Source organism: Acartia tonsa, chromosome 9 (assembly GCF_053477335.1).
Source record: "Acartia tonsa isolate MP-2025a chromosome 9, ASM5347733v1, whole genome shotgun sequence".
Taxonomy (NCBI): Eukaryota; Metazoa; Arthropoda; class Copepoda; order Calanoida; family Acartiidae; genus Acartia; species Acartia tonsa.
Genome location: NC_137268.1, coordinates 19,191,792 through 19,215,857, shown reverse-complemented (window position 1 = coordinate 19,215,857; position 24,066 = coordinate 19,191,792). Strand labels below are relative to the sequence as shown.

Below are 24,066 nucleotides of genomic sequence, written 5' to 3'. Positions count from 1 at the left end.
TGATTTTAAATGAAAATGTTGACTGGGTAAGAAAAAGTATTTTTCTTGATAACGTATATCACTAAAATATTTTTATATTTATTTTATGAAATAGATTTATTAAACTAGAAAGTCTATCAGACACAATGTTATGTCTGTCTGAAGCTTATGATCTCGGTAACCGCTGAACCGATTAGACTCTACTCTTCAATGAAATAAAGGTACTAAGAAAGAGAGGGAATGTCTGATTGAGCCAATAGGAGAATCGCATCGGAATTTACATTGGATCTCATTGGTTGAAATTGTGTACACATTTTGCTACAAAGGCATGTTTTTTTTCATTTCATACATACATAAAAGTCAGCTGTAAACAGTACATTTTCTTAGTAGAAAGCTTTGCGGAATCAGAATTAATTGCCCAAAAATTTCGTTTAAATTTGAAAGCTTAGTAACGAGGTGGATTCTTAAAAAAAAAGTTAGGCTGGCTACTCGCTGGTGAGGCAAAATTATTTTTGTGAAAAATCCTCCAAAATCTAATAAAAAAATTTACAAAAATTAAATAAAATCTTAAAGGGTTATTAACATATGATTTTGTTTAATTTTTGTAGATTTTTAATGTGCTTTTGGATGATTTTACACAAAAATAATTTTGCCTCACTATCGAGTAGCGAGTCTATAATTTCTTAAGAATCCACATCAGCTTGAGTCGAAAGTAAACAATACTTTTGTCTGCTAGAAATGTTCCTTCTTAGATTTGACGAAAAAAGGGTTCAGAATATGCTTCTATTCTTCTATTTCTATTTTCAATGAATAAACCTACCAGCTCTATGGCGGTTTTAATATTTCTCAAAAATCCATATTTCAAATAATAATGAAGAATACGACTTTTATTTTAGATCTGAAAACGCGGCATTTTGAAGCATACGCGACAGAGTAGACAACTTTTTAAAAAATTAGCCTTAATTTAATTACAATAATTTTATTCTTTTTTTGTTTTTAAAACTACAATCAATCACTTTTTTGACAAAGAAAAAAAATTACATGAAAAATTTATTAAAAGTTGGTAAACATGGTTTTGTTTCTAGAAGCCATGTTGATAGAAATGGAAGAGTTGCCAAACTTTAACTAAAACCACTAAAAATTATAGTAAAATGTAAATATAATCTTATTTGACATTTGGCTTATGTTTAACAATTATTTTTCAAATTTCAAATAAAACAATTTATTGAAAATTGTGATAAATTTTGACCTTCAGATGTAAACAATTTGGCAACCCGGTTTAGAATGACGAGTGGGTAAAAGTGACGAGATTTCTGAAACAGACAAAGCTTAGCAGCGTAGCGGCTAATTTGTTATTATGAATTTTTTTAAAAATATTGTTTTGTAAAAAGTTATTTTTATATGTGAATCTACTCAATAACACACCATGTCTGTCCGTTTGTTATTAACGCTTTTGTGTGAAAAGCGACATTATCGGCTAATATTTAAGAATTTTTTTTGTTAAAGAAAAACTCGGCCGAAATTAAATAATGCATTCTGTTTCATAATAAGCCTTGTCCGTCAGTCTGTCGTTCTTATTTAGTTATTGATATGTTAAGATTTTTTGTTTTTTAATTCTTCATCTTATTTTATATAGTCTTTCTATAGTTATTATTCAACTACATTTATACTTTATCTCCGGGCCGTTTGGCCATTTGAATTTTAGTGGCTTGACTACGAAAAATGTTGTCTGAAGCTGTTCATAGATAGTTTTACTTTTTACAAAATAAGCGCGCTCAGCATGTCATTTGTAATAATTGCTTTACAATATTAAGTTGTAAATTAATGAGTGAAAGTGACGACTTTTAAAATCATTATTACACAAGGTGTTTCAAATAAAACTGCGTTTTCCGGTTTTGGGAAACAACCAGTAGGAGTATGAAAGAAATAATTATATATTCCTAATCTCTATAAAAATATGGATCAATTTTATTAAAGGTGTTTTTTAATTTCTCTTAAAACAATAGCGCTTTGAGAGCTTAAAGAATTCAAAATGTATGTGTGTTGCTTTATTCTTGTAGAATTTTAGGGCTATAACGTCCAATTAAATTCTTCTTTTTACTTGAAAACGACATTTTAGCATGCTCAACCAAATATTCTAATAATTACATTTAAAATCTAATTCAATAATGCTTTTTTTAAAGAATAAATAATCAATTTCATATTTGCTATAATTACGATTCAATCATGATCATTCAATTATGCACTCATAACCGTTCCTCTTACCCCTCCCCTTTTAATCTCTTAATCCCTTTTGATTTGACATTTGTGACATATTATTATAAATAGAAGCACTTTTAACGACATTTTCAAACTAAGATAGCTTGCTTATTTTTTAAGATATTGAAATGAACTAAAAGTGACTTGTTTTATTTATCAATGCGCATGGAATTAAGAGATTTTTTATGAAAAATGCCTTTGCAATAGAGAAATAGAAAAAACTAAATTCCGAGGAACCCAAAAAGCTCTGTGCATGTAGCCAAAAAAAGAAAATATGTAAAAAATCTCAAATGCGGACATTGATTTAACCTTTTATTACTTCAATATTGAACTTTTCAGCCTATATGTTGCAAAAAAAATAAGTTAATTGAATCTCATTGTTGTCACAGATTTAGGATCAGGCATTTTTAACCTACATGTACCTATCAGTACAGCCACATCTTTAGAGATATCGAAAACCACCTTAAGTAAATGTTATGTGCATTTTTACAGAGAATATGGACCTATAATTATTTATTTTCATGCTCCTTCTGGTTGATTCCCAAAACTGGAAAACGCAGTTTTTTCTGAAACACATTGTATATATTCTTTGATTATTATTATCCGTCTAAGGGGGGGGGGGTGGAAGTTTGTACAGTTATTGGAAATAAAATTCAGGGCTAGTGGTGCAAAAGACTCCACCAAACACAAAAATTTTAAGTTATGAGCTGATTTTTAAAGATATCGAGCTGATTTTTTAAATAGAAACTTTTATTACATAGATGAGTTGATTAGCCATCCCATATTTCATTTTTGCACTTAACTTCTAGGGGCTTGTAAGCTCAAAACTTATAAATTTGTATTTGGGGGGGTTGTTTTACCCCAAAAGCCGCTAGAAGTAAAGTGCAAAAATGAAATATGGGGTGGCTAATCAACTCATCTATGTAATAAAAGGTTCTATTTAAAAAATCAGCTTGATATCTTTAAAAGTAAGCTCATAACTTAAAATTTTAGTGTTTGGGAGGGTCTTTTGCCCCACTTAGAGGGAAAGTTCCAAAATTCAATTTTCAAAATTTTACAGGTAGATCCAATCATATAAGAGAGCTTACAAAAAGAATTAGGTTGATAACTATAAAAACAAGCCCACACGGCCAGGGCAAAATTTGATACTGAATTTTCATTTCCTATAACTGTACAAATTCCCCCCCCCCCCCCTTATAGTATATATACATTTAATTAATTGTAAATGTTGACTTACAAAGAGGGAGAAGGTACTATTGATTGTAAATTATTATAGTATACCCAAAAGGGATAGTTGCATGAAGTGTATTTCAGAAAAAGGATTTCTATTAAGCATAAGTTATTGAATATTTTATACCATCAAACATGCCTATCTAATTTTTTATTTAAATGACAAACTATATGAGGCATCACTAAAATAGTCGTCAGCCTTTTTTTTGCGAAAATAGCCAGCTATATTATAGATTGCATAAACACAAGATTTTAAAGTCTTGATATTTTTAAACTACATGGTAGAAAAGGGGGGAGGCGGATGTGCCACTTTTTGAAACCAAAACTAAAAGTCAACAAAGGAACTCAACTAAAAAAAGAGTTACAGGTCTGAGATTTTGCATGGCAGTTGCTTTATAGGGGTACAATATGGAACTGTAAAGAAACGGCGGCGCAACCGCCGAAAACCGCCGTTTCCCGCCGAATTTTTTTTTGTAATTCTCGGCGGTTTTCGGCGGTTGCGCCGCCGTTTCTTCACAGTTCCATATTGTACCCCTATAAAGCAACTGCCATGCAAAATGTCAGACCTGTAACTCTTTTTTTAGTTGAGTTCCTTTGACTTTTAGTTTTGGTTTCAAAAAGTGGCACATCCGCCTCCCCCCTTTAAATTCTTTCAAATATATAAATGCACTATAAATGTAGTTTAAACCGTTGAACAGGAAAAAAATACTCAGTCCACTAAATTCAAGTTCAATTGCATCTCGTGCAACTACACCTAGCTTTTATATCTTAATTCTATTAAATCTTGGTTGGTTCTACTAAATAGTATTCATGACCAGATTTTTCAAACAGCATTTTAATAAACGCAAGGCTGAAGGGTTAATTTTGTTCTTTGTTCGTACTTGAATGTATATTTATGATTTTGAGCTCGATACTGACCATATTTCTATATTTTATATTTCAGAGATTACTAGAACTGTGTGGTATATGGCCCTCATCTAAAGAGAAGTAGCGCACCCAAGCGCAGCCATTAATAAACTATTCAGTTATTTTCTCTCTAAAGTGATACATACAACATCAATACAATCAAGGAACAAATTCTTTAAATTTTTATATTTGATAAGTCTTTGAAAATCCTACTAAAGTACATTAGATATTTTATTCCCAGTTAGTTATGAAAGTTTAATTTTAGCTGTGATTTAAGTTCTTACAAAAAGAACCTTGGTATAGTTAATCTGGCACAAATAATGCAAAGTTTCATAGACATTTAGCCCATAAACCTAGGTTGAAACAAGTTCTAACTTTATTTAGAGTTATAATCTACTTGTTTCTGTTTAATTCATATTCTCTTCTTTGCCTTTGTTTGAGTTATAATTTAATTACAGTTTAACGTCGTAAGTTTACCGCAGCAAGATTTGAATTAATTACCATTCCATAAACTTGATAAAAATTACAATTTTAAAAATTTGGTTGCAGGGTCTCGTCTTTGGAAGGAGCGCCTTTTTTGGGGTGGTGGGGCGGGGTCCTGATCCTGGTTGGTTGCTCCCAGTGCAACCAAGGCCAGGTAAGTTTTTAAAGGAATTATAAAGATTTCCAAGAATGTAAAGTAAAAGCAATTTCTTTTGTTGAATTTGTTTTATCTAAAATAAAAAGTAGCTTGATGTCTATCCGTCCGTCTGTTTGTATGTCCTTTAAGATCTCATTAACCACAGAACCGATTGGATTCTAATCTTCAGGGAATATATCTACTGGTCCTTTGGTGGTTTTAAGCTATTTTCTTGTGGCGTGGGACACCCCCAACCCCCCCAAAAAACAAAAAATTCCCCCTTATTTTTTTTAATTTCCTCTTGTTGGTAAAGCCCCTAGAGGCTAGGGGCGAAGCCACTAGTATTACCTTTAGGAAAAACAATTCTGCTTATTCCGGAAAGAAATACTAAAAAAAGTAATCTTTTGTAATTCTTTGTATGATTTAATGATTGTTATGTATTTAAAAAAAAAGTTTTTAGGGCGAAACGTTTAAAGTTCTGATTCAACTTATTTTCTAAAATTTGTAATTTTTAACTTCATGTTAAACTTATGTATATTTTTCTAATTGTAGGCGGACTTATGGAACTATGAACCTGGATTCCCAGTCCTTTGCTCTCAATCAACTCAATTACCTGGTAAGTTTTCTTATGCAGCTCAGCAATTAACAAATATTTAGACAATAATCCATAAAAAATAAGAGGGGTGGATGGGGGGGTTGTACAGATTATTAAATTCAGTGTCAAATTTTTCCCAGGACGTGTGGGCTTGTTTTTATAATTATCAACCTTAATTCTTTTTGTAATATCCCCTTTATGATTGGATCTACCCATAAAACTTTGATAATGGAATTTTTTTACTTCCTTCTACTTTTTTAGAGATATCGAGCTGATTTTTAAATGAAAACTTTTTTTACATTAGTGAACTTAGAAGCCACTACAGATTTCATTTTGGCACTTTTCTTCTAGGGGCTAGTGGGGTAAAACATCCCCCCGGCCCCCCCCCCCAAAAAAAAAATCATTATTTCTGAGCTTATCTTTAAAGATAAGCAAATATACCACTGGTCTAGGGTTGATTTAAAACGTGCGCTTTTCTGAGCTGCTTATTAGGCTACTACTTCATTAATAAAGAATAGGTAATAAAGTTTTGCTTAAATCTTTTTTATGACCACACTCATGATTTTTTTTATATAAATGCTATTTAGGTTGAAAACGTAACTAAGAAGACACAGGATCATTGTTTACGAGAAGTGACTAAAATAGTGAATAATTACGGCCTAGACGCAAGGAGACATCTTGTAAGGCTACTTCTAGCCAAGGTAAGAATGAGCTCTTTGATACATTTTTTTTCTTTCATAAAAGTGACGACAATATCCATAATATAGAGCTTAAAACTTCAGTGAGATAGAAAAACGAATATAGATTAACATCTTATTTAATGTTCAACATTATTGAGAAATTAAAATCTGTCCCTAAACTTTAAAACAGGACATACTTACATTTTAAGAAAACTTGAGTATAGAGATGCTTCGCCAAAAAAAATTATACCTAATAATGGATCTAGGATCAGGGCAAGTTTGAAATAGATAAGCCGATTATGATTAAAAGAGCTGTCCGCTACGGACGAACCATTATTATATAAAAGCTTCACTTAAATAAAAATAAAAACACCTTTATTTTTATCTTACTTAATTTCCTTTATTTCAGTTTCCTTTACGCAGCAGCTCCGGAAGCCCAAGCAAAGGAGGTGGTGGTAATATTTCAGCTTCAGATTTATTTGTACACCAACTTCTTACCCAACAGCTCAACACTAGCAGCCAGGCAGTTACACATTTATTAGTATTATAAAAGCCATTGAAATCTGTTATGATAAAACTTCTAAAATAAAAAGTAGCAAGTTTTCTTGTCTAAAGCTAAAGGGCTCGGAAATTACTGGATGAATTTGTCGTAGTTTTTTGAAAGCTTTACAAATATTCTGTGCTAGATTTAGGCTATTTTCTTGAACACTTCCACCATCCCCCTAGAGGCTATAGGCTAATCAACTAGTACTTAATAAGACATTTAAAGTAGGCATTGATATTATATCTAGTATCACATCTAAATAGAAAACAGTATTTTCTACAAAGTTATCTAAAATTAACATTTTTTACAATTAACATGTACATTGAATTTTATTTTCATTTTCTAAAAAGCAAAACAAATAGATAACTGTATTGTATAGAGTGCTAGTTGTCTAGTTTGGTGCCTGGAAAATCCTTTGGGTACAGACACAAGCCCAAGCCTTGTTCAGCTTCTCAACGCAACAAAGCTTTCCTTTATACAGGTCTGCTTTTTATACAAGGAAGGGATATATTATTTTAAGAAATATACTTGGCTAAAAGTTGAATTCTTTTAGATATCATATCGGTAATATCAGTATTATTTTATGAAATAAACTTATTTATATTTATTAATTTAAATTAAATTTACTTTTAAGGAGACTTGTATTTGTATTTGCATTGTTGAAACAACAAAATCAAAGGATCTTAGAAACTCTGCAGCTAAATTAATTAAGGTATCTTTTTTTATTCATTTGAAATATTATCTTTTTTGATTTTAGGTTGAAATATTTTTTGAGTTACCTGATAGACTTCTCCTGTTTGCAAGTTTCCATTCGTTAGGATGGATTAAAGTAGGACGCTGTAATGGGTTCGGGTTCAAGTGCCTAGTCCATCACAAAAAACCTCGCCTGCCCCTTATTTCAAATTAAACTGAAAATAAGGATGGGTTTATTTATTACTTAAGTCAAGCAAGGTTAGGATATAACGGATTATGCATAGGATAAATAAATATCCCATGTGGTGTAGTTTAGTGCTCTATAGGCATATTAAGGGAAAGCGCGAATCTCTCTTAGGAAAAAAATGTTACTTTGATATCATTTACTTCAGGACCGCTTAACAACTTTCTGTGAGAAGCTAAAAAGTTTTCAACAGTCGGAAAAATCTACTGATCAGTTTCATCAAATATTAAGGTAGGTATTCTTTATTTTTGATACGTACCTATGTATAATCTTTAAAGAAGCACAGAAACCGTAATAATTCAAAAATCAAGTTATATTTAGCTTGAATTGGCAATCCATCGAATTTTAGGGTCGTATTCGTATTCTTACAAAAAAGCGGATTAATCCGCGGATTTCAGAATATTTTTTTTTCTTCGGATTTTAGCAACATATTGAAAAGTATTTTTATAAAAAAAAATTCAAGCGTCTGCTGCAGCCATTTTCTAACCCTTACTTAACCTAACCTAAACTAAAATAATCATGAAAAGCTTCTGAGAAAATAAAATACAAAAAAAACTAGGGATGCTTTTACAGTTTACCTGTAGTTAAGAAACAATGAAATACTTTTTTGGCTTTTGTCTGCCGCAATAAAAAAAAAAAATTTAATTGCCACAGAAGTAATAAAACTTAACAATTAAAATTTCGGATTCTTGGTCTAAAAATTGGGCGGATTCGGATTGTCATCCCTATGTTTAGTACCTTTCAGCACTGGTAGTGATGTTAGGCATTTCTTATTATCAACAATCTACATTTCTGGTAAATGTACAATTAAGAAACAGATAAAGTTCAACCACGGTTTTATAATAAATAATTATGGACGATTTTTTTTTATTAACTTTGACAAAAGCATAAAACTACCATTTTTATACTTGTAAACTATTATTTTAGATACCTAAGAAGTGAAAATAGTGTAGAGCTAGATTCAGCACTAAAAAGTTCAATCCAAAAGTCGATTGTTGCTTTTTACAGCGACGAGGACCTTCCTGTTACTTTGAAACCATTTTTAGTCAAGTCAACGGACTGGTAAGTTTTTTTTTTATTGTATTGGGATAATTTTTTCATTGTATTATGATCAAAGCTAGATTCAAAAGGACTCTTGAAGGGGTTGGGAGGGAGGATTTTTCACGAGAGCCTTAAAAAGTTAAAATTATCTGTTTAATTAAATGACATAAAAATAAAACCCAAAACACTGGCGAATAGATAAAGTATTTTGTGTTGAAGCAGCATAGAAACGATGGATGCATATTTTTAGTAATCTCTCTCTCTTATTGCAAAGAGACGTCTCAAACATCGTTTATACTCGTAATAAGATATTAACCTAGTTATTATTATTTTATCATTTTATGAATAACTAAGGATTTAAAGGTTTTAATGAATTCGTAGGCGTTGATTTAACTGTTAAAAAAAAACACTCGTAAGCCTCAAATTATATTGGATAAGTTAATAAAACTTAAGTTACACAATACACACCGCTGCAATTTGCTTCTGATGTTTCTAGTTCGATTCATTCACCTTTCCACATTTGTCATGATAAAAGGTATTAATAAAACAAAAGTATTGCAGGAGATGTGGGTAATTAAGGGAATACTTTTGCCCAATTACATGCACTCTCTGGGTATTTCAAGATTAAGGTTATACATTAGATTTAAAAAGTACCCTTCAAAAAATGTTTTTTTTTTTTAGCTATTCTTATATTTTATAGGATTGAAAGTGAACTCAAGATGTCAGGGAAGGGAAACATAGATCTGTTGAAGGACGCTCTGCCTGAGCTTGTCCAGGAGATGGGATACAGATTTACATCCAGGTATTTATAGTAAAGCATCCACGCTGGCAGATTTTTACATAACTATAGAAAACCGTCCTATTTAAAAAGTAATAATGTTTATATAGGTACCTAATCTCACTTCATTTATTTTAGTGTTGCTGAGTGTAGATCAAGCCTGATGAGATTCCATGGACCAGAGCCCTGCGGGGCGAACACAATTGCTAAGGTACATAAAAGTAGTTGGAACAGACAAAGAATTTTACAAGAAGTGGATTTTAACACAATTACTTAATCTCAAATCCTTAACATTTTCAATTAAACATAAAAAGTCTACACGAATGGTGAATAGCTCTTTGGACCAATGGTAACATCGTGTAGGAACTATCTGGCCACATTGGTTTGTTAAATGTTCATTTGGTGTGCAGCTAAACACCTTGGGACGGAAATATTTCTTTTAAACAAAAACCTACGTTTGAATTTAAAACCGAATATTGCCTAAAGTTACCTATATATTTTTTTAGGTTTTGACCGTGATGGTTCGAACCCACACCGGTCTGGATGACTCCACAATGCCTCTGTCATTGCCCCACAGCGGAAAATCTTGGGATACGGTATGTTCTGGTTCAGTGTGTTTTTTTTAATGTCCTTTATATTGTCTTTTGTCTCTTTTGGAATTTGTCAAACAATACACACTACATATTATGTTGAATTTTTACCAGTAAATTACCTACTTTTTGTCCCAATTCGGGGGAAAATATGGACACAAAATAGGAAATCATGAGATGAAATATTTTTTAACATTACAGTTGAAGCTTGAGCTGGCCCTGGTGGCTATACAAAAGTGTCTCATCATACTTCAGTAGTCTAAGGTCCAAACTAGGAAACTATTACTAATCAAATCAAATCAAAATTAAGATAAAAATAATTTTCTTTCCCTACGGTATATCTCATGTCTTTACAATTAAAACAAAATCGTAATAACTTTTGTAAGAATCCTTTACGCCCATACATTACACACTTTCTGTAAAATGAATCCTGCTTGTTAATTTTATGCAAGATTATTAATTTAATAATATGTTTTAATTTAAGAGAACAACTGTTGATATTAATTCTTAAGAGTCATTGTAACTTTACTCTTCTTTTACATATATTTTTTCTGTACAGTGTACACCTATATATTTTTAGAAATATAAATATAGAAATAATCTAAAAGATTTTCAAGCAAATCATAGAAAAATTAAATAAAATAAGGAATATTGACTAAGAAAATGCTTGTTTTCCTCTGTTGTACTGCACATAATGCTCCAATCTCCTTAAAAATTCTACTTTTTATTCCCTTCTAAAATTACTAAATATTTGTTCAAAATACCATCTTAAGCGAATACCTTTTTTCTTATTCATTTTGAAATCATATTCTATTTTGATTTGATTGATTGATTGATTGATTAGCCATAGTTTCTTAGTGTTTGAAATCTAAGCCGTTATGGAGTAGGTTTAAGACACTTTTATATAGCCACTATGGGCATTTTAGGCTCGACGTTCAAGCACATTATGACCTTTATGACTTTTGATAGGTCCTTATTATTACCTCACCCTCGCCAAGTATGGCAGGTGTCCCAAATTACGTTACTGAAAATCATCCTTTCTTACACAATCCCAATAGTTTAAAGTCACTACTCAGGAACAAGGGAATGATATTCTGACAAACAACTCTAAAGGAAAATTTCCCCACAACCCTCTTCCCCATTTTCCTTCCCTTCTTTCTTACCCTTCTTCACTTACATGACAAAAACAAACTATATCACCAGATACCCCATAAGGTTTCGTGATTTTTTGTAAAATTGGTGGTTAGACTGGCTACCCCTGGTCACTACTAGTTAGTATCTGTAATACTAAAAAAACTTCTATTTCGATTATTAAAAATCCACGAAATTCAAAATTACCGTTTAGAATGACAAGGACAAGCAGGAGAAGACGTGGAATATCGAGGTGTTTGTGCAGAGCATCCACGATCTCAATAAGACTCTCAACTGGAAGGAGATCATCTTTGAGTTGGACAACCCACATTTCCTGGTGAGTTTTTTGATTCTTGGTAAAAAATATAAAAAAAAACAATGACAAAATAGTTTACAAGCTTTTAAATGGTTTCTATTAATTGTGAAAATTTTATGGTCCTATGACAAACGCAGAAGTCCCAAACGCAGGAGTAGACACTTAACATAACCTAACCTACTTTAGACCCTCTTTTAGGTTTTTTTAATGCCTAACCCCTGCGGGGGCCTTTTTTGTACATTCATATCCTAACCTAACCTAATCTGTATAGAAATACTTAATTAAATTAATATTTTAACTAGGGTTGGCAATCCGGATCCGGGATCCGGAATCCGCCCAATTTTTGGTCAACTTTGGAATCCGTATCTGGAATCCGTTTTTTAATAGCGGATTCGGATTCTCGGAAGTGAATTATAGAGAACTCCAAGAACATTAATCTTTAGGACATATGTAGCACTTAAATTTTTTAATTTAAAAAAAAAGCCTTTAAAAATATTGCTAGAATCCGGATTCCGCCGAAAATAAGAATCCGGAATCCGCGGGAATCCGCCTTTTTTTTGGACGGATTCTTGTAAGAATCCGAATCCGGTCCAAAAATTTGACGGATTGCCATCCCTAATTTTAACACTCCTGCGTTTGTCCTGGAACTAATTTTATCACAACATAAATGTTATTTACAATTTTTCCTTTTTATGGAAATACATTGTAGCTAGTGTTACACTTACTCCTTATGCTATATTTTCTCATCTATTTTGCTCTTTTAATACCTAGATATACTACTATTATATTCATATGTATATTTAATAAAGAAAAATTCTTTCTAAAAAATGTAAAGTAAATCATTAATGTTATATTTGTCTTGTAGGTTAAAGACAGAGCTGGTCTCATATTATTGATCAAAGCATTGAAGCTTGGTTTTCAGATGCAAGGGGTCAAGGTGAGTTTTCATTTATTAGTAGCACAGCTACTCTACAAATGCTAATATCCGACTGTGTGTCTGTTTGAAACGCGTATTTAAGATAGACGCTTGACATTTATTTTTCAGGCTCATCTGACAAATCAGATATTTTTGCTGACAATGAAATGCATGAGCAAGAGCATCTAGTTTATAACAAACTAACAAAATTGGTCTATTTTCAATTTATGACTTGTTTTTTTTTTACAGCTTTTGTTAAATATAGATAGCTCATTTTTTAAATATTTTCCTCGATATCCTTGCTATACATTGCTTCTGTACTAAATGATTTGCTTGGCAATAAGTTTTTTATTTCTGTACAAAAGAGACAAAGATTAGGGTTTTAAACATTTAGTGGGACATTCTTATACTTCAGCGCATTTTTAAATGGGATATATCCATAGTAAGTATTCAACTAGTTCAGATAAGTACCTAATGAATTTATCTTAGGGAATTGAATATTTTTTTTAGTAAATTTAAAAAAATTTACACGTATTTTAAAAATAATTTATATAAAAAAGTTTCTGATTGTGTAGGTTACCAAAAACAAATATAGCATTATGATTGAAGATCATAAGAAGTATTTTATTTCATTTCGCAATACAGAGTTTGCATATTTCACAAGAAAATATGTATCTTAATGTCCCTATAAGAGTAATTTACTATAAAAACAAAAATAGTATTTATTTATCTTAATGTACGCAAAATCTTAGTTTTACTTACGTGTTATGTAACAGGGAGGGAACGGACAATGGGTTGTTTATTGAACTAGACCCAAAAGTTTTATAATAATGTTTTCTTATTCTTTGGACAACTTTTATTGAATTATGATTGGTTTGTTCATTAAATTGAGTGTTCAACAAACGTTTACACAAATATTTGCAATCTAAAGTAGGGGTATTATTGTGTACCATCATGGGGGATGTACAATACATCAATTTATCGGCCATTGTCTTATCCCTTTAGATTTCTGGGTATGTAATGTTTATTTTGTGATTTCGACAAAATAAAACAATAGTATTTTTTTTTATAATTTCATAGATTATTTTAGTAGAGATATTTCGTGTCTTTTAACTTAAAAATTCAAAATGATAAAAAATGGGATTTGGATAGTTAGATTCTTAATGCATTTATATATATGTTAAAAAGTTCGAATTGGCGCGCGTTTTCTTGTACCCTGCATTATTTGGTCTTGGCTATATTTAAAGTTATTATTATTTTTCAGTAGAATGTTTAGATATTTAAGCTCAGAAATTTTGCCCAGATTAGCTTATTTGTAAATGGTTTTTGACTATTATTGTAAATAATTTTTTTCTTTTTAGGGACACTTCCCCATGGATATGTTCTACCGCCACTGGAAATACCCAGAAGGACAGATGTCATTGTTTAATCAAATTCTCAGGTAGGTTAACAAGGAGGGATTGATACAATGGTGCTTTAATTAATCTTCTTCTCAGTTACCCCCCCCCCCCCCATTTAGATGTTGGGGTGTTTCCAAAATTTTATATATAACTAGCGGCTGCACCCCTAGCATCGAGGGGCTCTATATTCGAAGGGCGGAAAAATAGCCTAAAACCATCTCAGAGACTATAAGAGGATTCACTGCTTGATTCATAATTGACGACCTCTCCATTTGCCTCAAAATATTAAAGATTTATTTCACTTGTTGGTTATACCTTATATCAGAGGTGAATTCTTAAAAAAAAAGTTTTGCCCAACAAAAATCAGTTTGACTCACTAAAATTTTAGTGAGGCAAAATTATCCCCTCTAAATTTTTAGTTTGCTTCACTGATATTAGTGGGGCAAACTGATTTTAGCAGGGCAAAAGTTTTTTAAAAATTCACCTTTGCTGGTCACTTTCTTAATTCCAAGTGTAGAAATCAACAATGATAAAGCTACCAAAGGATTGACTGAAGATTGAAGAAAATTAAATCCTCCAATTTTCAAAGAACGCAAATTCACGAAACCTTGATAGTAAAAAATAAGTTATCATTTTATATAGTTAAATAGGTTTTTGAGTATTTCCTTTTATGCTTTAATAAAGTGTTAAAAAAACAAATTAGTTTTTGTATTTAAATTTTAAAAATGTTGGAAATTTTTTTAAAAGTTAGATAACTTCGATATTGGAAATTCTATATAAAAATTTTCTTTGCTATCTTAACCCAAATAAACGTTTGATGTTTATTTTCTACGCATGTACATTTTATTTTTAGTGTATTTTTAGGGTTAATGTGCTATAAGAATAAACAAAAACACTAGGTACTATAAATATTAAGTAATCTTAAATACATAGTAGAACGATGTTATTGGGCAATTTTTTTTCTAGTCCTGTGGCGGTTTTAGGCTGTTTGAAATTTTAATTTCTATTTGTCTAGGAATCCTGACGTGATTTGTTTTGCTGAACACCAATACCACGATTCTGCAACGGAAATACTAAAGGCAAGTAAAGTTTTGATTGTGGCTTACTTTTTGAGGAAATAAAAAGAGTGAGTGCCGGTTTCCCTCCAAGTGCTTAGTCGATTACAGAAAACTATACACCCCTTCCTTTTTTTAAAATCAAATTGAAAATGAGGGATAGGTAGTTTTTTTATGAATGTGTTTAATTCAAAGAAAAGCAACCTCCCCCCCCCCCCCCCCCCTCCCTTATTTCTATTTTTTTAGAATAGAGGGGGAAGAGGGCTTTGTGGGCTCGCAACTTCCTATTATAGCTGTATAAGTGTAGTCTTCCATGACATCAAACATTAAAATTGCAAAAAAATATTTTATTAACAGATTGGCTAAAATGAAAATAAAAAGAATGATAATAATTATTCTTTTTTTTTAAATAAGACTTTTTATCAGTAACGTGCAAAATTTTTTTGTACTTTTTTCCCCGTGGCTATGTTGATAGTTGATGGGAGAAAATAAATGCATACTAGCTTTAATATTCCAGTTTAAATAAGACTAGTTCTATAGCTTTGTACGTAGGGAGGGAACCGGAACACTGGGTTGTTTATAACACTAGTCCCCAAAATATTGTAATAAATAACGTATTTATTGACTTTTTGATTTTGATTGCTTGGTTCACAAAGGTTAGTGTCCAACCGTTTCAACCACTAATTGAAATCTATAGAAGGGTTAATTTTGTTTATCATCATTGGGGATGTACATCAATTTATTGGCCATTGTCTTATCCCGTTAGATCTCTGATAACTTTGTATTTAGGTGACCCCTGATTTTTCCAACAAGGAGATAGCAACATGGAGAAGCTTGGATCTAATTGAAACACTCTTACACCTAGCTGACACTAACTTTGAACAACAGGTTAATTTTACTTAAATTATGCCTAATCATCCTGAGAATCATTATTATAAAAATCAAGTGAATTAGATCATTACAACCGACCTTTAAAATAGAGAAATCTTCGCTTGTAAAGTAAGATCAATTTACGAAAACAAATAGAACTGGTTCTCAGTCATACTGAAAAATCATGTATAACATCGAATAACAGACAATTTTCCACGAATGTTAAAGTAGAAATTAATACCAGTTGTGCTAGCCCGAGCGGAAAGCTGTCTATAATACGATGTGATAAATAAGTATAATCGAATTGTATTTTATTATAAGGGGGGGGGCGAAAGTGACACTTTTTGAAACCAAAACTAAAAGTCAAAGGAACTCAACTAAAAAAGGAGTTACAGGTCTGACATTTTGCATGGCAGTTGCTTTAAAGGGGTACAATATGGAACTGTGAAGAAACGGCGGCGCAACCGCCGAAAACCGCCGAAAAAAGGCAAAAAAAAATTCAGGGGGAAACGGCGGTTTTCGGCGGTTGCGCCGCCGTTTTTTCACAGTTCCATATTGTACCCCTATAAAGCAACTGCCATGCAAAATCTCAGACCTGTAACTCTTTTTTTAGTTGAGTTCCTTTGTTGACTTTTAGTTTTGGTTTCAAAAAGTGTCACTTTCGCCCCCCCCCCCCCTTTTAGGTGAATGAATTGTTCAACTATCCCCGCCAGCATTGTCCTGACGTACTTGTTCTGGGTCTGCTACAGATTAATCCTCCCATCACAGCCCTCCGTAGGGACCTTCTCAATAAGCTATTCAAAGTTTTTCTCAATCCACATCCAAATTCACAGGTCAGAATTTTTATACCTTTTTGAAGAATTATGTAGTAGGGTGGATCGATTTTGGACATTTTCATCGGAGACGAAAGCGGGAAATTGCACATGATTTCAGGATGCAAAGAGAGTGCAAAAAGGCCTGAAAACCATTATTATCACAACCTCTGAGCAATCAAAAGGAAGCTGTATACATTGTAACAGGTTTATATAGAAAATGATATTTTATTAATGGAAGCAAATATTACCCTTAATTCTTCATTCAGAAATAACCATAAAATTCTATATATGGTATTTAGACCTCAGATAAACTTTGAATTGTCTAGAGATGTAAATATTTATAAAAAATCTGGTCTCAGATGATAATGTCTAAAATCGACCCACCCTATTATATAGTTTTTACGTTTTCTACAAATTCATTTTTATTTTAATGCTTTCTCGTCATTTCTCTTTGGCCAAAATTCTTTTGAGTTCACGAATGAGCAGGATTGTTTTCAATACTAAACTACAATTCTTCAATGAAGTTTTTTTAATTTTGTGTTTAAAAGTCATTGAAAACTTTAAAACAAAGTAAAAATTATCTAATATGTATACGTTTAAAAACCATTAAAGTATATTAAACCCAGGGGGAGGAGATATTGGGCCGTTTATTAAGATTAAGTTAGTCCACAAAGTTTTCTAATAACTTTTTCTTATTTGTTAGCCTAATAACTTTGGGGACTTTTTTAAAATTTTGATTGGTTGGATATTAAAGTTAAGTGTCAAACCGTTTCAACCACCAATTGTAATCTACAAAAGGATTAATTTTGTGTATCATCAATGGGGACATGCATCAATTTATCGTCCATTGTCTTATCCCCTTATATCCCTGATTAAACCTCTATGTTTTTTAGGTTATCCTGACCCATGCCTGGCACAGCCAAAGTATCCAGATCAAACCAATTCTCATCCTAAGCATGGCAGAATGGTATTTAAAGGTAAGTTTTTTTTCCATGAACATCTTCTCTTATACATCTCATATAACTTTTATAATGATACATTTTTTCTAAGATTTCTTTTTAACCTAATTTTAAATAAATGTTAACGTTTCGTCATTGTTAGTCACGTAGCTTATCTATAACTCCGACTGTGAACCCCTAGTCAACTGAATAATTTAACTCCTTTTACTGTGTAGTTAAAAATATAACACCTGAGAACTGGTAATGCAGACGCGAATTAATAACTTAAACAAGCGAGAAACAGAGGTGTGCAAAAAGGGTGTTTGTCAATCCCCGCCCCCCATGACACTAAAAATACACCCCCTTTGATTTTGGTTTAATGGGGCTGGGATGTTAAACTTTTCCACCCCCCCCCCCCCCCGGCAAATCCTGTGCACGTTCCTGATATAGAATTGGTATTCTAAACGATTATAATTCTAATGTTTGTACCATAACTTAAGACACATTTGTTATTGTTTTTCTTAATATAGCACTTCAAATTGATTAAACATCACACTAGAATTAATGAAATTCACGCAGCAAAGTTACTCTGTATGTGATTGTGTCTGTATATCCTCCTGTAATACTACTCCCTATTCGGTTCAGCTCTTTTTTCTGATGAAATTAACTGTAAACCACTGAACCGATATGGTCCTAATTTACAGGATAGTTTCTCAACTGTCCTGGGAAGGTTTTTAATCATTTTGAGGAAGGATTCCACCACCCTCTCAAGAGAAATCGCCACTAGAATATAATGATCCTTCCCCCTCCAAAAAAAAATATCGGGCCCACTAAATGTCTCGAATGTACATAGTTTTATGTTTAGCTTATAACTCCAAACTTTTGGACCTAATCGTACTTGTTTAATCATTAATACGTATTGGCAAAAAGTGTTAAGATACGCCTACGTTTGGCTTTTTATTTGTCCTCTTATTCCATTTATTTGTAATAAGTATGTATGCATAAGTATTGTTTTTTATACCATAGTATTTCTTATGCTAAGTAAAAAGTTTATGTTACTTAATGAAATAAGTAAAAAGTCATTAATATCTTAATTGAAGATTTAATAATCCGTGATTGGTAGAGTTGTTTGACGTAAATAAGGTTTATTTTATTAGAATTAGGGTTGGCAATCCGGAATCCGCCCAATTTTTGGGTTAATTTTGGAATCCGAATACGGATCCGGAATCCGTTTTTTAATAGCAGATTCCGGATTCTGAATTGGTAGGCTATAATTAGCGTCTTGAGTTTTTTCTTTCAACTTCCCCTTTTGAAGGCAAAGATTATCATCGTTATATATCATCATCATTGCCTTTTAGTTCTCGGCAGAACGTAGGCCATGCACAATGGTTCTCCAATCTTCCTTTTTTTGGGCACGTTTTGAGGCATTGCTGAAAGATGGAATTTTCTTTTCTTTCAGTTCACTTAAGAGTTCCCTCCTCCAGGTTGTTTTTGGTCTACCTGGTTTCCTCTTTCCTACGTGGGGGTTCCAAGTCAAGGCTTGATTGGTTATATCATCATGCCCTTTCCTTAGAGTGTGCCCCAGCCATCTCCATTTTCTCTGTTTTATTGTCAGTTTAATGTCTGACATATCACTGCGCTCTAGAAGCTCAGCATTTGTGATCTTATTTGGCCAAAAGATCTTGTGGATTCTCCTTAGACATTTATTGACATATGTCTGTAGCTTGGAGACCACTGCTGTGTTTAGGAACCAAGTTTCAGCCCCATACAGCAAAACAGAGAGAACATTTGACTTGAACAGTCTTAACTTGGTCTTTATGGAGATGTTGTTGGAATTCCAAATTTTGTTCAGGCTGGCAAAGGCTGTCCTAGATTTGTTAATTCTAGCTTTAACATCTGTTAAAGTGCCTCCAGCTTCATCAATTTTACTTCCAAGATACTCAAAACAATCTACATCCTCAAGAATTTGGTCTCCAATTGTAATTGGTTCTTGGGAATTTGCATTTAATCTGAGTATTTTGGTTTTAGGAACATTTATTTCTAGTCCAACTTTCTTGGAAGTTTCAGCTATCCTGTTAGTCCTTCTTTGCATTTGACTTCTATTGCTTGTTAACAAAGCGATATCATCAGCAAAGTCCAGATCTCCTAAATATTTGGGATTGCCAAATAGCTCCCAACGAATGCCATCATTACTTTCACAGTTCTTCATGATCCAGTCAATGGCAAGGAGGAAAAGGAAGGGAGAAAGAAGGCATCCTTGTCTGACGCCTGTTACAATCTCAAAAAAGGTTGATAGTTTACCTTTATACATTACATTTCCACCTCCTTTATGATAGATAGCTTTAATGATATTGATTATCTTTTCTGGAATGCCATAGTGTCGGCAGATTTTCCAGAGAGATCTTCTGTCTAAAGAATCAAATGCTTTTTTGTAGTCAATGAAGTTTACAAAAAGCTCAGAGTTCCATTCCTTGGATTGCTCTATGATGATTCTTAGAGAGGTTATCTGATCCAATAGTGGAACGGTTTGGTCTAAATCCAGCCTGATTAGGTCTTAGCTTTTCATTAACCTTCTTCTTTATTCTATTAAGAAGAATCTTACTTAGGATACGGCCAGGTACTGAAAGGAGCATTATCCCTCTGTAGTTTCCACATTGGGTCAAGTCTCCTTTTTTGGCTAGTATTGAGATATGTCCATTCTTCCAGTCCTCTGGGCATAACTCATCATTCCATATCTTTGTGATCAGAGGTAGGAATGCCTCAGCAGATGTATCTAGGTCTGCTTTTATGACCTCAGCTGGGATGTTATCAGGTCCAGCGGCCTTGTTATTTTTCAAACTTTTAATGGCCTCCTTGATTTCCAATAGATTTGGCGCTCGACAGTCAATGTCAAGTGCATCTGAGGGTGGAATCTCAGTTTCTTCCTCTGGAACTGGAAGATTCAGCAGTTCAGTGAAGTGCTCTGCCCATCTATTTAGAATATCTTCATCAGTTTTAAGGAGTGAACCATCCTTGTCCCTGATGTGTGATCCTGATTTGTGTACTTTACCTGCAATGCTCTTAGTAATCTCATAGACATCTTTCATTCTATTTTGATTAAAAGCATTTTCTGCTTGCATAGCAAGGTTTTCCAAGTGTTCTTTTTTGTCAATTCTGACACTTCTTTGGATTTCCCTGCTGAGCATCTTATACAGGTCTTTATCTTCTGGAGAGTTTCTGGAGAGTGTCTTTTGTCTTACCTCTCTTCTTTGATCCATGAGATCAATGAGTGATCCACGGCTTTTGGTTAGCCTTTTTAAAACCTAATTTTTCTTGGCTAGTATCATTATAAACTTTTTTGATACCTTGCCAAATATCTTCAACTCCATCATCCTCTTGAAGAGTCAACAACTTAAATCTGTTCTTTAGAGTGAGCTTAAACTCTTGTAGCTTTTCAGAGTTTTGAAGGGTTGTTAAATTATACTTTTTCCTGGGGTTAGGCTTTGTGTCCTGCTTTTTAAATCTAAGCCGAACTTTAGAAGATAGAAGATAATGGTCTGAATTAACATCAGGTCCTCTTTCAACCCTGACATCAGAGAACCTTTAAAACGTCTAGATATACAGATGTGATCTATCTGATTAAAGGTTCTTTGATCTGGTGATCTCCAGGTGGCAGTATGAATCTTCTTGTGTTTAAAGATGGTTCCACCAATGACAAGTTTGTTTTCAGTACAAAAACTTACAAGTCTATCACCATTGTCATTTTCCTTGCCATTACTTAAGCCCAGGGTTTTGGATCCGGATCCGCAAGGATCCGCATATTTTGAGTCCAAGGATCCGGATCCGCAAAAAAAATGCGGATCCAGATCCTTAGACTCCAAAAAATGCGGAAAAAATGGAAAAATCTACCTAAATTTATATAAAATCTCAGACATTCTCTTGATGAGAGCCAATCTTTAAGGTTTAGGTTCAGACTTGAAAATTAAAAGTATTTTTGACTTTGAATTGAAGAATAAATTTTTTTGAAAAATTTGGTGATTTTAATTTTATTGTCAAAGATCCGGATCCGCAATGACCAAATTTTGAGGATCCGGATCCGGATCCGCATAAAATCAATGCGGATCCGAAACCCTGCTTAAGCCTAGGCCATATCTGCCCATGACTTCTTCTAGATTCTCATTATTACTCCCCACTTGAGCATTGAAATCACCTAGGAGCATGGTCAGGTCCTTTTCTTTATGACCTCTGTATCTGCTTGTTCTGTAGGAGCATATGCTACTATTATTCTCAGATTGATGTTTTTATCTGAGGATTTGAAGTAAGCCTCCATGATTCTTGGACCATGGGGTTGCCAACTGATCATGGCCTGCTCTGCTTGCTTGGTCAGCATAAGAGCCACCCCTTGGTTATGTCCTAGATCCTCATTCATATGGCCTGAGTAAAGTATTTTCAAGCCAGAATGATGTTTAAACTCTCCATTATTTGTCCACCTTGATTCGGTGATAGCCAGGATATCAACCTTGGCTTTAAGCATTTCTCGGCAAATGTTTTCTGTCTGGCCTGACTGAAACATTGTCCGAACATTCCAGGTGCAAATTTTTGCTGGTCTGCGGGAATTCAGAATCATCCGCCTGACTGGTCCTTTAGCGGTTTCCCAGCCAAACATCATATTGTTGTTTCCAACCTCTACTTTGTTCCCGAGCCCAAAGTTAAATTGGTCTTTACTTTGTGCAGATTGAACGTGATCAGGTTTTTTCTAGGGAAGGATTGTTAGCCCCACCCAAACCCCCTGAACTGGGGGAAGTGACCAGAATTCAGTCTGGCATCTACCCTAGGACCTTTCCAGCACAGTAGGACTCTTCTGGTGTAGCTCCTAGGATCATTGATGCACGGTGCAGGATGGACGGCGTGCACGTAACTGGTCTCCCATCCCCATCGTTATATATAATATCTTTTAAAATCTGGTTTAATTCTCGGAAGTAAATTATAGAAAAAAAAAAAAACATTAAATTTTAGGACATATGTAGCACTTAAATTTTTTAATTTTTTAAAATGCCTTTTAAAATATTGCTAGAATCCGGAATCCGCAAGGAATCCGCCACTTTTTTTGACGGATTCTTTTAAGAATCCGGAATCCGAATCCGGCCCGAAAATTCGACGGATTGCCATCACTAATTAGAATAGTATTAAAGTTTCGATTAAACTTAGTTTTCTATCTTTGTACTAGGTGGATGGGGTAAACGGGAGATATCCCCCATCCCAGAAAAGCTTGAGTCTGTTAAATTCATTAACCTCAGATAAAAGTACTTAATCATTAATAAAAGATTTAATTTATAAGGGTTCAATAAACTTAGCAACTTAGTGAATAGAGTTAGATGGATAAAACAATAATCCTTTTCTATATAATGTTGGTAGAATTTTCTAGGAATAGTTATTTCTCGCATCGTATTATAAACAGCTTTCAGCGGCTATAAAATGTACAATAATAACATTAATAAGATTAAAACTGGTTTTAATCTGATTGTACATTTTTATATTCGTAGAAAACTGTATATAAAACGATGCTAGACATAGTTTTTTCGCATGGATGAGAACCGGTTCTAATCCACCGGATATTAATCGGTTTCTAAAGAATAATTCTAATTATCATATAATAAGATTTTTTTTTAAATTGTCTACTTTGTTAACTTGACAAGTAAAACACAAACTAACTATGTAATAAATTGTTAAGAATTGAATTATTATTAGTAGCGAAGCTACTCTATAATTCACTTTGTCCGTCAGTCAGTCCGTCAGTCAGTCAGTCCGTAACGCTATGGGGGAAATGGGATTTACTCAGCTCCTATAAAAGATAGAATGCTGAAATTTTTTGACAACATTCCTTTTAACCCATTAGTGCCGAACTTCCCCCTGTCGTCAGAATCACTTGAAATTTTAAACACAGCTTCCTTAAGGGATTGTAAGACATTTGTATTTTTAGATTTTTTGATTTGTGGCATACCAAAGAAGTTTTTTTTTTGCGTCGTTTCCGACGCATTCGGACTAATTATTTTTCCCATGCGTCTATTATGTACCATATCGGACTAATCATCTTAGGCTTTTACTGTATAATCTATCAGTTGCTTCGCCCCTAACCTCTAGGGTGGGTGGGGAATGTCAGAAAAATGGCATAAAACCATCCCAAGATATTTATAAAGCTTTCCTGATAAGTAAAACCAATTCAGGCCCGAAATTTCTATAATCCTTAGCTTCAGACAAAAACCTTACTACTTTATAGTATGGAACACTATACTAGCAGCGGCTACGCCCCTAGAGGCATTAAGGGACCCTTGGGTTGGGGGGGAGTCAAACCCCCTCTTTTAATTACAGTTTTTAGAGAAAAATTGAAAAAAAAATTTGAGAGGGGTTTATTATTTTCTAGGGGTGATTTCTCCTAGGGTGGTTGTGGTACTCTCCCCCAAAATAGTTATAAACCTTACCAGGTCCTA

At 33.2% G+C, this 24,066-nt stretch overlaps 2 protein-coding genes across 2 annotated transcripts in view; one reads left to right on the top strand and one right to left on the bottom strand.

Moving 5' to 3' along the window:
- LOC145328420 (uncharacterized) overlaps nucleotides 1-24,066 on the bottom strand; it is a 383,707-nt gene that overhangs the window by 317,457 nt on the left and 42,184 nt on the right. The window lies entirely within an intron of this gene.
- Nucleotides 4,518-24,066, top strand: part of Not1 (CCR4-NOT transcription complex subunit 1) — a 92,517-nt gene continuing 72,968 nt past the window's right edge. The window contains exons 1-19 of the mRNA XM_080172057.1: nucleotides 4,518-4,539; nucleotides 4,925-5,011; nucleotides 5,546-5,609; nucleotides 6,176-6,289; nucleotides 6,678-6,791; nucleotides 7,192-7,293; nucleotides 7,447-7,524; nucleotides 7,898-7,980; nucleotides 8,677-8,811; nucleotides 9,491-9,592; nucleotides 9,707-9,779; nucleotides 10,075-10,164; nucleotides 11,504-11,626; nucleotides 12,471-12,542; nucleotides 13,883-13,962; nucleotides 14,937-15,000; nucleotides 15,766-15,864; nucleotides 16,530-16,679; nucleotides 17,555-17,638. Of these exons, the coding sequence (XP_080028183.1) occupies nucleotides 5,562-5,609; nucleotides 6,176-6,289; nucleotides 6,678-6,791; nucleotides 7,192-7,293; nucleotides 7,447-7,524; nucleotides 7,898-7,980; nucleotides 8,677-8,811; nucleotides 9,491-9,592; nucleotides 9,707-9,779; nucleotides 10,075-10,164; nucleotides 11,504-11,626; nucleotides 12,471-12,542; nucleotides 13,883-13,962; nucleotides 14,937-15,000; nucleotides 15,766-15,864; nucleotides 16,530-16,679; nucleotides 17,555-17,638 (1,611 nt within the window). The 5' untranslated portion in view covers nucleotides 4,518-4,539; nucleotides 4,925-5,011; nucleotides 5,546-5,561. The remainder of the gene's footprint in view (nucleotides 4,540-4,924; nucleotides 5,012-5,545; nucleotides 5,610-6,175; nucleotides 6,290-6,677; nucleotides 6,792-7,191; nucleotides 7,294-7,446; nucleotides 7,525-7,897; nucleotides 7,981-8,676; nucleotides 8,812-9,490; nucleotides 9,593-9,706; nucleotides 9,780-10,074; nucleotides 10,165-11,503; nucleotides 11,627-12,470; nucleotides 12,543-13,882; nucleotides 13,963-14,936; nucleotides 15,001-15,765; nucleotides 15,865-16,529; nucleotides 16,680-17,554; nucleotides 17,639-24,066) is intronic.